Genomic DNA, 13,286 nt, shown 5'->3' with positions numbered 1-13,286 from the left:
GCTTAATGTTGTTCGTGTGTAATTTACATTGAGTAGGCTAACCACGTTATTACATTAATGCATGTAATGTGAACTAGCAAACATCATCATAGTTACATGCTGCTGTCTTCTTGTTTGATGGCAGATACTCCCTTCACCCTGGCCAAAAAGGCTAAAATGACCAAAGAAAAAGTGGAAAACAGTTAAACATGAAAGGTTTTGGACAAAGTTTGTGTTTTTTCCATTGATTAAGCACTGCTTCCAGCCAAGAGTGATACCATATATGCCCCATAGCTGCAGAAAAGGCTAACATTGTTATCTTTTTACAAAAAACCAGCCTGAACATGAGAGGTTTTTGGACCAATTTTGTGTTCTCCATTCTTTAAGCACCGGTTTGAGCACCGTTTGAGCACCGGCACCGTTTCAAAAGTACCGATTTGGCACCGGTATCGGATAAAACCTAAACGATACCCATCCCTACTGTCAGTTGTTATTAGATGCAATGTTTGTGAGCTGTATGGTAAATAAATACCTTGTTCAACTATACTTGTCTTGGTCTGCCTCATAATAAATCCAGCCGCAAAAGGCTGCCCTATTACACTGCACATGTCACATGACAATACAGTTACAGGGGGATTCGGAGTGTGGTCCTGTGATAAATGCTGCAATTCCACTGTAATTATATGATATTTCAATTATTCTCTTTGAATTGGCATTTTAAATATATTTATGCACAAATACTTAACAGTAGGTATACTGGAATAAAGGGTTAGCAAGTCGTTTTCTTACAGAGAAAATACAAAAAATGATTATAGCGACATAACTTTTAAGTAATGTGTAAATAAGTTAACAGAAAATAAGAAATATACATTATAAGTTTTATATATCTTAATAATTATAGGATACATTTAATTTTACACATACCTTTGGTCAAAATGACAAACTGATGAAATACAATAAAAAAAAGTTTGATGCAACATAAAAAAGACAGGTTTCTTTTTCTCATCATGCAACAAAACAGACCCACATCATGTTTTAAGACAACAGAAATCATTTAAAACTATTAAATTTTGTTATTTTAATTCTTTTGGCGGCAGAGAAAGACTGGACCCAGGGTGGTCAAAGCTCAAAACATGATCTTTATTTTACATTCCCGGGAACGGAGACCTGAACACATGAACACACGCTCAGGTCTGAAAGCAGCAGCAGCCAACATGGTCATATATATATATATATATATATATATATATATATATATATATATATATATATATATATATATATATATATATATATTTCTGCAGCACGTCACACACTCTAAGTTTGGATCAAAACACTCTGCTTAGTTTCACTTTCTGTCTGCACCTCCTGTGCTGCGACCTAGTTTACACTCAAATCCCAACAAAACACATTTCACCACATTTCAAATAGCTACATTAGAGAAACAGCGCTGCATTGACCTCACTAATTATCTCATGATGAACAGCCCACTAAACAGCAACAGGTCTTTCAGATTGACCTAGAAGGCAATCTGTTCAGATGCTCTGCTTCTCTTTGTGATCACATGATGACAATAATGCTTGGTCTGTAAGATTACATAGATGTTTGCACAGAACAGATAAACTCAATGTTTGCATGACTTTAACGTGACAAAGTTTTCCTCAATTTGATCTTCAATGAACAGTTTGTTTTGTGAGGCGTGCATAGATCTCTAAGCCTTTGTGCATTGTGGCCTTTTATTAAATTCCGTTTATAGTTCTGCTATACGTCACACACACATAGTTTCGATATAAACAACTCCTTCAGTGTTACTAGTTCCGCTTTTCTGTCTGGTTTCCTGTGTTTCATTAATATGCCTATGCAACTCTACCCTAGCTTCCTGTTTTTTAACTTCCCCTTACTGAAGTCTCTGTTGCCAAGGCGACCAGTCACCCTCTGACCTAGTTTTCCTCACAGACCTTACTACAAAGTACAAAAAAACAATATAATCAGAAAATAAGAATATATTTTTATTAACACTCTTAATCATGGGTTTAATTTAGTAAAGTAAATATGGTAAATAGACTGGTTCTTATATAGCGCTTTTCTACTCTTCTGAGCACTCAAAGCGCTTTACACAACTTGTGCATTCACCCATTCGCACAAGCACATTGTTCTAAGTGCTTTCTAAGTAACATTCACACACATTCATACTCCGATGGATGCATCGGAGATCAATTTGGGGTTAATATCTTGCCCAAGGATATTTGACATGCAGACCAAGGGAAGCCAGGAATCGAACCACCAACCTTCCGATCAGTAGATGCCTGCTCTACCGCCTGAGCTACAGCCACCCCATTAATAATAGCCATTACATTTATGAAACAACAATCAGGAGTTTCTGAAAAGACCATTTGATTAAAAATCAGAAAATGTAAGAAACTAATATCAACAATTAAGAGAAAGTCTTTCTACATGCTGGCTGCCAGTTTAAGATAGGCATGTTATTTCCCTTCCCTTCATTCCTCTTCTCTCCAGAGCACACCTCCACCTCTCCAGGTTCTCTTACTACTGATTCCTATTCCTACTATAGATTACAATATCATCTGCAAACAACATATTCAACAGAGACTCTTAACTGACTTTGTATGTCAGTCTGTCCGTCGCTACTGAAAACAAGAAGGGCTCAGAATTGATGTAATCCCATCCCCACCGTCAACCCATCTGTTACTCCTTCAGCTATTCCGGAGGGGCTCAGAGTCGCAGAGCCGCCGCTCCTCCACATCGAAAGGAGCCAGTTGAGGTGATTCAGGCATCTGACAAGGATGCCTCCTGAGTGAGGTGTTCTGGGCCTGTCCCACTGGGAGGAGGCTCCGAGGCAGATCCAGGACACGCTGGGGAGATTATATCTCTCGGCTGGCCTGGGAACGCCTTGGTGTTCCCCGCGATCCAGCCCCGCGATCCAGCCCCGGATAAAGCGAAAGAAGATGGATGGATGATTGGGTGGATCAGTTGATGATTTATTAACCTATTCTTGAGTGCAAAAGTCTTTCCACACTGATCACAGCTGAATGGTTTAAATCCAGTGTGGATAAGCTGATGTTTTTGTAAGCTGCCATCCTGAGTAAAGGTCTTTCCACACTGACCACAGCTGTATGGTTTAAATCCAGTGTGGATGACCTGATGTTTTTGTAAGTGACCATTCTGAGTAAAAGCCTTTCCACACTGATCACAGCTGAATGGTTTAAATCCAGTGTGGATAAGCTGATGTTTTTGTAAGCTGCAATCCTGAGTAAAAGTCTTTCCACACTGACCACAGCTGAATGGTTTAAATCCAGCATGGGTGAGCTGATGTTTTTGTAAGCTGCAATTCTGAGTAAAGCTCTTTCCACACTGATCACAGCTGAATGGTTTAAATCCAGTGTGGATAAGCTGATGTTTTTGTAAGCTGCAGTCCTGAGTAAAGGTCTTTCCACACTGACCACAGCTGAATGGTTTAAATCCAGTGTGGATGACCTGATGTCCTTTTAAGTTACCTTTGGAAGTGAAAGACTTTCCACACTGATCACAGCTGAATGGTTTAAATCCAGTGTGGATGACCTGATGTCCTTTTAAGTTACCTTTGGAAGTGAAAGACTTTCCACACTGATCACAGCTGAATGGTTTAAATCCAGTGTGGATGACCTGATGTTTTTTTAAGCTGCCACTCTGAGTGAAAGTCCTGCCACATTGATCACAGCTGAATGGTTTAAATCCAGTGTGGATGACCTGATGTCCTTTTAAGTTACCTTTGGACGTGAAAGACTTTCCACACTGATCACAGCTGAATGGTTTAAATCCAGTGTGGATGACCTGATGTCCTTTTAAGTTACCTTTGGACGTGAAAGACTTTCCCCACTGATCACACCTGAACGGTTTAAATCCAGCATGAATGAGCTGATGTTTTTTTAAGTTGGCATTCTGAGTAAAAGCTTTTCCACACTGATCACAGCTGAATGGTTTAAATCCAGTGTGAATGAGGTTGTGTTTTTTTAAGCCGTCACTCTTGGTGAAACTCTTTCCACACTGATCACAGCTGAATGGTTTAAATCCAGTGTGGATGAGCTGATGTCTTTTTAAGTTGGAATTCTGAGTAAAAGCCTTTCCACACCGATCACAGCTGAATGGTTTAAATCCAGTGTGGATGAGCTGATGTTGTTTTAAACAACTATGCCGGGTGAAAGTCTTTCCACACTGATCACATGTGAAGCTTTTGTCCCCACTGTCAATGCTCTCGCGTCTTCTGGGCTGCTTCATAGTGCTAAAAGTCTTTTCCATCTGGTTCACAACTGGTTCATCTGTACTTGCTGGAACTGGTTGGTTTTTGTTTTCTTTGATGCTTTCCCTTCTTTTGCCTATAATTACAAAGAAACAATGACATGCGGTTATAGAACGACAAAACCTACAAAGTGTACAGATTATGACACATTCTTAAAACCTTAATTCAGTTTCAGTTTAACATCGTTAAAAGGTTAAAGAAAACGTATATAGAGACACATTGTAGACACAAACAGAAGACATTAAATATATGAAAAGAGATGTGTGAGCTTCATGATGTAGTCGCCAAGCGCAGTCGCAAAAAAACATCAATCGCTAACAAACAAAAAAGTGGCTCACGTGGTGACCGCCCCAGGAAAGGAAGACCAAGAGTCACCTCTGCTGCTGACGATAAATTTATCTGAGTCACCAGCCTCAGAAATCACAGCACCTCTGGTTAGAGCCTAGAGAAATGCCACACAGAGTTCCAGTAGCAGAAATATCTCTACATCACCTGCTGAGAGGAGACTTTGTGAATCAGCCCTTTATGGTCAAATAGCTGCTAAGAAACCACTACTAAGGAAAAGCAACAATCAGAAGACATTTGTTTGGGCCAAGAAACACAGGGAATGGACATTAGACCAGTGAAAATCTGGTCTGATGAGTCAAATTTTGAGATGTTTGGTTCCACCCACTGTGTCTTTGGGCGAAGCAGAAAAGGTGAACGGTTCACGCTGTGAAACATGGAGGAGGTGTTATGGTGTGGAGGTGCTTTGCTTGTGACGTTGTTGCTGATTTATTCAAAATTGAATGCACGCTAAACCAGCATGGCTACTACAGCATCCCGCAGCAACATGCTGCCCCATCTGGTTTGTGTTTAGTTGCACCATCATTTATTTTTCAACAGGACAATGACCCCAAACACACCTCCAGGCTGTGTAAGAGCTAATTTGACCAAGGAGAATGATGGAGCGCTACGCCAGAAAGCCTGGACTCCACAGTAACCCAACCTAAACCCAATCCAGATTGTTTGGGATCATATGGACCAAAAGGGCTAGAAAGTACTCAAGACTGTTGGAAAACCATTTCAGGTGACTACCTGTGAAGCTCATCAAGGGATGCCAAGAGTGTGCAAGGCAGTAATCAAACCAAAGGGTGGCTAGAATCTAGAATATAAGACATGAGTTATTTTCATTTTTTTGTTTACTTCCTATTTCCATATTTCTTCATTTATAGTTTTGATGCCTTCAGTGAGAACCTACAATGTAAATAGCCATGAAACGAAAGAAAAGGCATTAAATGAGAAGCTGTGTCCAAACATTTGACTAGTGCTGTACTAAGATAGAAAGACAAACAGCACACTTGGCTCAGCCTGGCTGCAGCGCCGAAAAGAAACCTGAGGTTGTTCCCGGTTTTTCCTTACTTACTAAGATTTCATTACTTTCAAGAGGGCTTTTACTTTTCCAGGTCAAAAGAAGATCTTCTAAATTAGTCTTCAGTGTAGATGTACTTATAAGTTCTTCCAGGTAGTCCAGATTCTCTGATTTGTTGCCTTCTTTTTCAGAGCAGCCACATTGTGCAGAGGATGTAATGCTATTAACAAAAGAAGCTCTATGCGATCATCAGATGGAATAAAGTAAGCGACAGAGGATAAACAGAAGGTACAAGCGAAAACACAAATTAGCTAAGAGAGAAACCCTGTAGACAATTATGGAGTTAGGCAACCAATGCAGTTATAATTTACTCACTGTGGATCCCTCTCTGAGTAACCCGAATTAAAGATCCACCAGGGGAGAAGGAGGCAAGCGTGCCGATTTTGTAATTGGACTACGACGAGTAGAGAGAGTGGGCTCACTGACCTCCTCTTTCAGGCATGTTACTCCCGTCAGTCAGCACGAGTACACGTTCTTTGTTTACAACGATCAACGAGAGCGTATATCTTTCCAATCACGCATCAGAAACAGAAACGCGATCTGCTGGAGACCAGAGGGGGAGCATTAAGGAAGCTCAGCACAGCCACACCATCTTTGCCTTAGACGGCTTAAAAAACTAAAGGTCCTCGTGGAAGATAAAACGTTTGATGACTGTAGTTATGCTCTTACTTCCTTACGCCTACGTTCTGCTTTTTACAAGCGGTACTACTTCTTGTTTAATGTCGATTGGCAAGCAACGTTTCTGGTGCATTACCGCCACCACCTGCACAGGAGTGTTGATAGGGGACACTAATCTCCTGCGAATTCTTTCATCTTTACTGTTCTGCCATCTTCACTTGATTTTTTTAATTACTTTTTCATTTCTCCTTTAGTGAAGAGTATCATTATATCAATTTGACTGCTTTATGTAGCTTGTTTTTCATATTTGCGTTCCAGCTCTAAAATTTGAGGCTCCCCCATGGCCCCTCCCGTCAAGATTGTCTTATGTTTGTTTTCATTTTAATAAACGTGAACAGCAGAGAGAGGAAGACACACTACAATGAGATGAAACAATACCTTGGAATTTTTCCTGCATATACAATTTTACGGTCATTCACACGATGCCACTAATAACCAGCTCGCAAAGTAAAACATAATAAAAACAAACCAACAAACACAAAACACCAGACATTATGATAAAGACTTATAATTTGCACAATTTGTGTTTTCAAAATTCTATTACACACATATACGCGAAAAGTGAATGCAAGGGCCCTCAGTGCCCCTGCTTGCTGCTGCTGCGCTGAAGTCTCAAACACAACCTGTCAAAAGGGAAAGGGGGCCGGAAGCATCCAAACAAAGAACATTTCATTCATAATGTTGTCAATCCAAGCCCAGTGTGCATTGATTATTTTTTGTGGTTTGTGCGAAATCCCAGAAAGAAAATAAAACCCTATAAAATGGTCAAGGTCTATTAGGTTATGTTAAGGTAATTCTCGGGTTGAGTGTCATCAGATGCTCAGTATAGGAAAAAAAAAGAAAGGAGAGGAGAAGAAACGAGCAAAACATACAGGTAATCAGATGTGTCATCGGATAATGGTAGGTATGGGGCGTTAAATGGGGCATTTAAACTTCATTTCATTTCATTTCAAAACAGCATTAAGACCGTGGACCAGACCTTTTATTAGAAATTCAATAAATACTGGCATTAATAGGGATACACTCCTTTCCAGCTGGTGGCGATAATGCTCCAATAAATGAAGAAGAAGATGTGCCAGTCATCATAATTGTTATTTTCCATGACATTTTTTTTAAGCTGGTTAAAGCCATCACCTTTGTCTATCTGTATCTGAAAGTGCCACAGGACTAGGGCTGTCCCAAACACACTATCAGTTGTGGCCATCTTGCTGATGTATTCATGGATGTTTGTTGTTTCATCCTGAATAGTGGTTCTGACACTCAGTAGGCTGCAGCCACCTTCATTTCACTTAGTGTAAAGTCTCAGAGTGCTGAATTTGGATTGAAACTTTCCTTACATGTTAAAGAGCTTTCTTATCTTGATGCCAGTGGCTTCTTTCTCTTCTTTTAGCCTACTGATTATCCCAGCAGGGGTACAGGTATTAATTGCCTGGATCCTATTCTTCCCATTCAGCTAACAACAGGCCATCCTTCAAAAGTCTTTGCCTCACTGTGTGTGCAGATTCACTCACACCTGCCTGCTGCCATTCCTGAGCAACTCTGCACTGGTGGCACCCATATCCCGCAGCTGAATCCTGTTTAGGAGACCGTTCTAAGCCTTGCTGGACTTTCTTGAGCGCCCTGAACCTTCTTGACAACAATTAAACCTGTTTCTTAAAAGTTCTTGATGATCCCATAAATGGTCGATTTAGCTGCAATTTTAGTAGCAACAACATCCTTGCCTGTGAAGCCCTTTTTATGCAACACAATGATGTTGCATTGCAGATAACCATGGTTAACAGGAAGAACAACGATCTCAAACATAATCCTCACTATTATTCTAACTCAGTCAGCATAACATAATAATCTTCAGCCTTGTGCTCGTCAACATTCTATTGTTTGTATTGTTTGTTTCTTGAAATTATCTCAGCATGTCTTTTTATGGTAGTGATAAATGCAGTGGAAATAGGTTTTTTTGGGATTAAGTTCATTTTTATGGCAAAGGACTTGCAAAGAACTGATCACTCTTCTTAACATTCTGGAGTATTTGGAGGATTTTCCTTCCTTCGGCAGAAACTGCTTCTTTGTGCTACCTGATGCTCATGGCGTGCATTTAGCTTCTTTAGCCAGTAGGTGTGAATCATGTCATGGCTGTCTAAGTCAGGGGTGTTGAACTCCAGGCCTCGAGGGCCGGTGTCCTGCAGGTTTTAGGTATCACCCTGTTTCAACACACCTGAATCAAATGATTAGTTCATTACCAGGGTTGTGGAGAACTTTAAGACATGTTGAAGAGGTAATTTAGCCATTTAAATCAGCTGTGTTGGAACAAGGACACATCTATAACATGCAGGACACCGGCCCTTAAGGCCTGGAGTTCAACACATGTGGTCTTAGTCTTTATGCTTGAGACCCTTTCTTGGATGCGTGGATCCTGTTCAGGGAGGTTGGCTGTTAACACCACTGGCCACTAGAAGTGGGAATCACCAGACTCTGAGTATTGCGATACAATATATTGTGATTTGTCACATTTTTTTCTATTCATTTTATCTAATAACAAAGTCAAACACTCATTGTTTCTCTAATTTCCGTCAGTTTTATTGCTGACAAACTGAACTGTTTGTATCACAGTCTAGTCCAACGTAACTGAATGCAACCGTCTGGGGACAACGGTACAATTATAGCTATTCCGAACCATCAAATTTGTAAAAACTATGCAGCCCCTTCAGCAACAAAAGAATTTAAAAGTAAATTACTGTAAAATTAAAACAATATAGTTTTACATTAAATAAAAATCTTTTTCAATTGGAATAAAATATGTTTGTCACGGCTCGGGTCAGCGGCCGTGTGAAGGGTGGAAAGGAGGACTCAAATGCAGCACTTATTCAGACGTGAGGGTGATTTATTAACAATACCAAACATAAAGTGGAGATGGCAAACAGAACTAAGGATGAACTAAACTGGGAGAAACTAAGCCAAGGAGTAGCAAACCTGAACATCGAAGTGAGAAACAGCAGGGAGAGCACGCAGGGAATTTCACAGGGTATGAACACAGACGACGCGACCAGGAACAGAGGCAAACACACACTATAAGTACACAGAGAGACACTGGGAAATCACACACAGGTGGGAGACACAGCTGGACCTGATTAACCTGACCGAGACAGGGGAACACTAACACCAGGGACCAATAGAGGGAGCACAACCCCAGAACCGCGTATCTAATTCCCAAAACACAAACCATCCCAAAACAGCCACGAATAATAATGAAAGTAATAACAATAAAGAACACAAACACAAAGTCACTGAGTCATGGCCACAGGACCATGACAATGTTGTCTTAAATTAAAATAAGTAAACTGTCATGTTTATTGCTGCCATAAAAAAAGTTAAACACATTTGGACAGTGAAGGAATGTCAGGATTCTTGCTCAGAAAAAGGATCAACATGCTCTGAAGTCAGAGTTCCAGTCCACAAAACCTTTTTTGTAACAAAATATCGATTTCTGCTGTCCCTGTATCGATACATTATTAGCAAACAAAATATCACGATACTACACAGTATCGATTTTTCCCCCACCCCTAATATACAAACAACCAGTACACAGGACACAGAACAGAAACATACACAATTTTTATTACATAGAGGGTAGTATGTAGTGTCAGGGCTATGGCATCATCAGTGGACCTGTTGTGGCGGTATGCGAATTGTAGAGGGTCCAGTGAGTCGGGTAGTGCAGAGCAAAGGAAGTCCCTGACCAGCTTCTTGAAGCATTTGCTCACGATGGGGGTCAGGGCTACAGGTCGCCAGTTGTTCAATGAGGAGATGGTGGAGGATTTGGGTACAGGGATGATGGTGGCCATTTTGAAGCAGGCTGGGACTACAGACAGAGAGAGGGAAAGGTTGAAGATGTGTGTAAACACTCCAGCCAGCTGAGCCGCGCATGACTTGAGGATGCGGCCGGGAATCCCGTCCGGACCAGTAGCTTTGCGCGCGTTCACCTTCCTGAAGCACTTCCGCACATCCTCCTCAGACACAGTGTGCGCACTGACGTCATCCGCGGTGCGCACACTGTCCGGTCTCATGGTGTTTGCTGTGTCAAATCTAGCGTAGAATACGTTTAGATCAAGGGCGTAGATTTGGTTTAGGCATTGGTGGGAACGGATGATTCAACCACTGAACCCTGTTCCATGTAATCTTAGATGAGTAGTTTTATGGACAAAAACCACCAGGTCAATCAGTGTTCCCTTAGTGCCAAAATATAACAGATGTTGGTGCACTATAACTGAAGTAATGATGTTAAGTCCTCAAAGTCATATTCTTTTATTGTCATGACTGTATTTGAAGCTATTTTTATTTTTGTATGATACCTGATTTATATGGATTATGGCTGAAGTAAACTAAAGCCTAAAATACTTAGTCAGTCATTTGTTTATTAGTAATTTAACATTATATAATTCACATATAAAACTATGAATTGTGATTTTAAATGGTTTAAAAGCAGAATAGCATATGTAGGCAAGTATATTTCTCGTCTTTTTATTAAGAAGCAAAAACAAAAAGGAAAAAAAAAAGAAACAGGGCAGGGTTCGGTGGTTGAATCATCCGTCCCCACCAATGCCAAAACCAAATCTACGCCCTTGACTACTGGAATAGGTTTTGTGTCTCTCCTCTGGGCACAGAAATTGCAGGGTTTTAAAGCTTGGATCGGGGTCTGATGCTGTATGCTGATAATATTCAATATTTAGTATTTACTGTTATAATCACATAGATTATCGTGATGATGATGTTTATTATATTGCTCTCTTTTTTTGCTTGCTTTTTCTTTTTTCTTTCTTAACAGGTGATCCATGGATCACCTGTTAGTTATTTATTTATTTATTTATATATATATATATATATATATATATATATATATATATATATATATATATATATATATGTATATATAGTTATTTATTTATTTATTTATGTATATATATATTATTTATTTATTTATTTATTTATTTATAGCAGTTGTCAGCCACCTCCTGTACATGGATGACATCAAGCTGTATGCCAAGAGTGAACGAGCCATCGATTCACTGATCCACACTACCAGGCTATACAGCAATGACATTGGAATGTCGTTCGGACTGCAGAAGTGTAGGCGGATGGTAACAAAGAGAGGCAAGGTAGTCAGAACTGAGGGGATTGAACTACCAGAAGGCAACATTGCAGACATAGAGGACAGTTACAAGTACCTGGGGATCCCGCAGGCAAATGGGAACCATGAAGAGGCCGCTAGAAAGGCTGCAACCACTAAGTACCTGCAGAGGGTCAGGCAAGTCCTGAGGAGTCAGCTGAATGGTAAGAACAAGATCCGGGCCATCAACACCTACGCCCTGCCTGTGATCAGGTACCCTGCTGGGGTAATAAGCTGGCCAAAGGAGGAGATAGAAGCCACTGACGTAAAGACAAGAAAGCTCCTTACCATGCATGGAGGGTTTCACCCCAAGTCCAGCACCCTGAGGCTGTACGCTAAGCGGAAGGAAGGGGGCCGGGGACTGGTGAGTGTCAGCACCACAGTCCAGGATGAGACAACGAACATCCAAGAATACATTGGGAAGATGGCCCCAACTGACCGAGTGCTCAGTGAATACCTCAGGCAGCAGAAACCCAAGAAAGAGGAGGGAGACGAGGAACCATCATGGAAGGACAGGCCCCTGCGCGGTATGTACCACCGGCAGATAGAGGAGGTGGCTGATATCCAGAAATCCTACCAGTGGCTGGACAAAGCTGGACTGAAAGACAGCACAGAGGCACGAATCATGGCAGCACAAGAACAAGCTCTGAGTACAAGATCCATAGAGGCTGGGGTCTATCACACCAGGCAAGACCCCAGGTGCAGGCTGTGTAAAGATGCCCCAGAGACAATCCAGCACATAACAGCAGGGTGCAAGATGCTAGCAGGCAAAGCATACATGGAACGCCATAAACCAAATGTGGCCGGCATAGTGTACAGGAACATCTGTGCAGAGTATAACCTGGAAGTCCCAAGGTCAAAATGGGAGATGCCCCCAAGGGTGGTGGAGAATGACCGAGCTAAGATCCTGTGGGACTTCCAAATACAGACGGACAAAATGGTGGTGGCTAACCAACCGGACATAGTGGTGGTAGACAAACAGAAGAAGACGGCCGTAGTGATCGATGTAGCGGTTCCGAATGACAGCAATATCAGGAAGAAGGAACACGAGAAGCTGGAGAAATACCAAGGGCTCAGAGAAGAGCTCGAGAGGATGTGGAGGGTGAAGGTAACGGTGGTCCCCGTGGTAATCGGAGCACTAGGTGCGGTGACTCCCAAGCTAGGTGAGTGGCTCCAGCAGATCCCGGGAACAACATCGGAGATCTCTGTCCAGAAGAGCGCAGTCCTGGGAACAGCTAAGATACTGCGCAGGACCCTCAAGCTCCCAGGCCTCTGGTAGAGGACCCGAGCTTGAAGGATAAACCGCCCGCAGGGGCGTGCTGGGTGTTTTTTTTTTTATATATATATATGTATATGTGTGTCTGTTTGTTTTGGTTGGTTTTTATTTTTTGCCCTTTATCACCGTTCCTCTTCCCTGTTTTTTTTCTTTCCCTACCTCTCTTTCTTTCTCCTTCTTTCCCCCAGTCATGCCTGTCCCATGTGTAGCAAGTGAAAATAAAATAAACAATAAAAACAAAGGTGAATCAAATAGACCAATACAGCAAGGCCGGGATGGTCCATTTGGTAAAGTAAAAAAAATCAAAATGAAAAGAAACCTCCAATTTCAGATATTTGAGGTTATGCTGAAAATAATGATACCAAACAAGGCAAGATAAACTGTTTTAAAGGTGAAATATAGAGGTAAAATCAAAAGTAGTCAAAAACAGTCATTTATACCCTGGACCCCAGAGGGGTAAAGCATGTTAGCTACCACTCACCGC

General features: G+C 41.3%; 1 protein-coding gene across 11 annotated transcripts; it reads right to left on the bottom strand.

The window, feature by feature from the left end:
* Positions 1–2,734: 2,734 nt before the first annotated feature.
* On the bottom strand, positions 2,735–6,421 carry LOC120718534 (gastrula zinc finger protein XlCGF26.1-like). Of its 11 annotated transcripts, XM_040007070.1 has the most exons (4): positions 6,114–6,421; positions 3,764–4,352; positions 3,643–3,679; positions 2,735–3,474 (listed from the first exon to the last, which is right to left on the bottom strand). In XM_040007070.1, the coding sequence occupies exons 1-4, from the start codon at positions 6,127–6,129 to the stop codon at positions 2,767–2,769; spliced, it is 1,350 nt and encodes a 449-aa protein (XP_039863004.1). In that variant the 5' UTR covers positions 6,130–6,421; the 3' UTR covers positions 2,735–2,766. The 11 variants fall into 11 exon arrangements, with proteins under 11 accessions (XP_039863004.1, XP_039863003.1, XP_039862997.1 ...); XM_040007069.1 differs by having other exon boundaries at positions 3,643–4,352; positions 6,114–6,420; XM_040007063.1 differs by having other exon boundaries at positions 2,735–3,679; positions 6,114–6,420.
* Positions 6,422–13,286: the final 6,865 nt, after the last annotated feature.

Source organism: Simochromis diagramma, unplaced genomic scaffold (genome assembly GCF_900408965.1).
Source record: "Simochromis diagramma unplaced genomic scaffold, fSimDia1.1 OVJJ01000531.1, whole genome shotgun sequence".
NCBI classification, from domain to species: Eukaryota; Metazoa; Chordata; class Actinopteri; order Cichliformes; family Cichlidae; genus Simochromis; species Simochromis diagramma.
The sequence above is the reverse complement of the archived record's forward strand: the minus strand, read 5'-3'. Positions and strand labels throughout refer to the sequence as shown.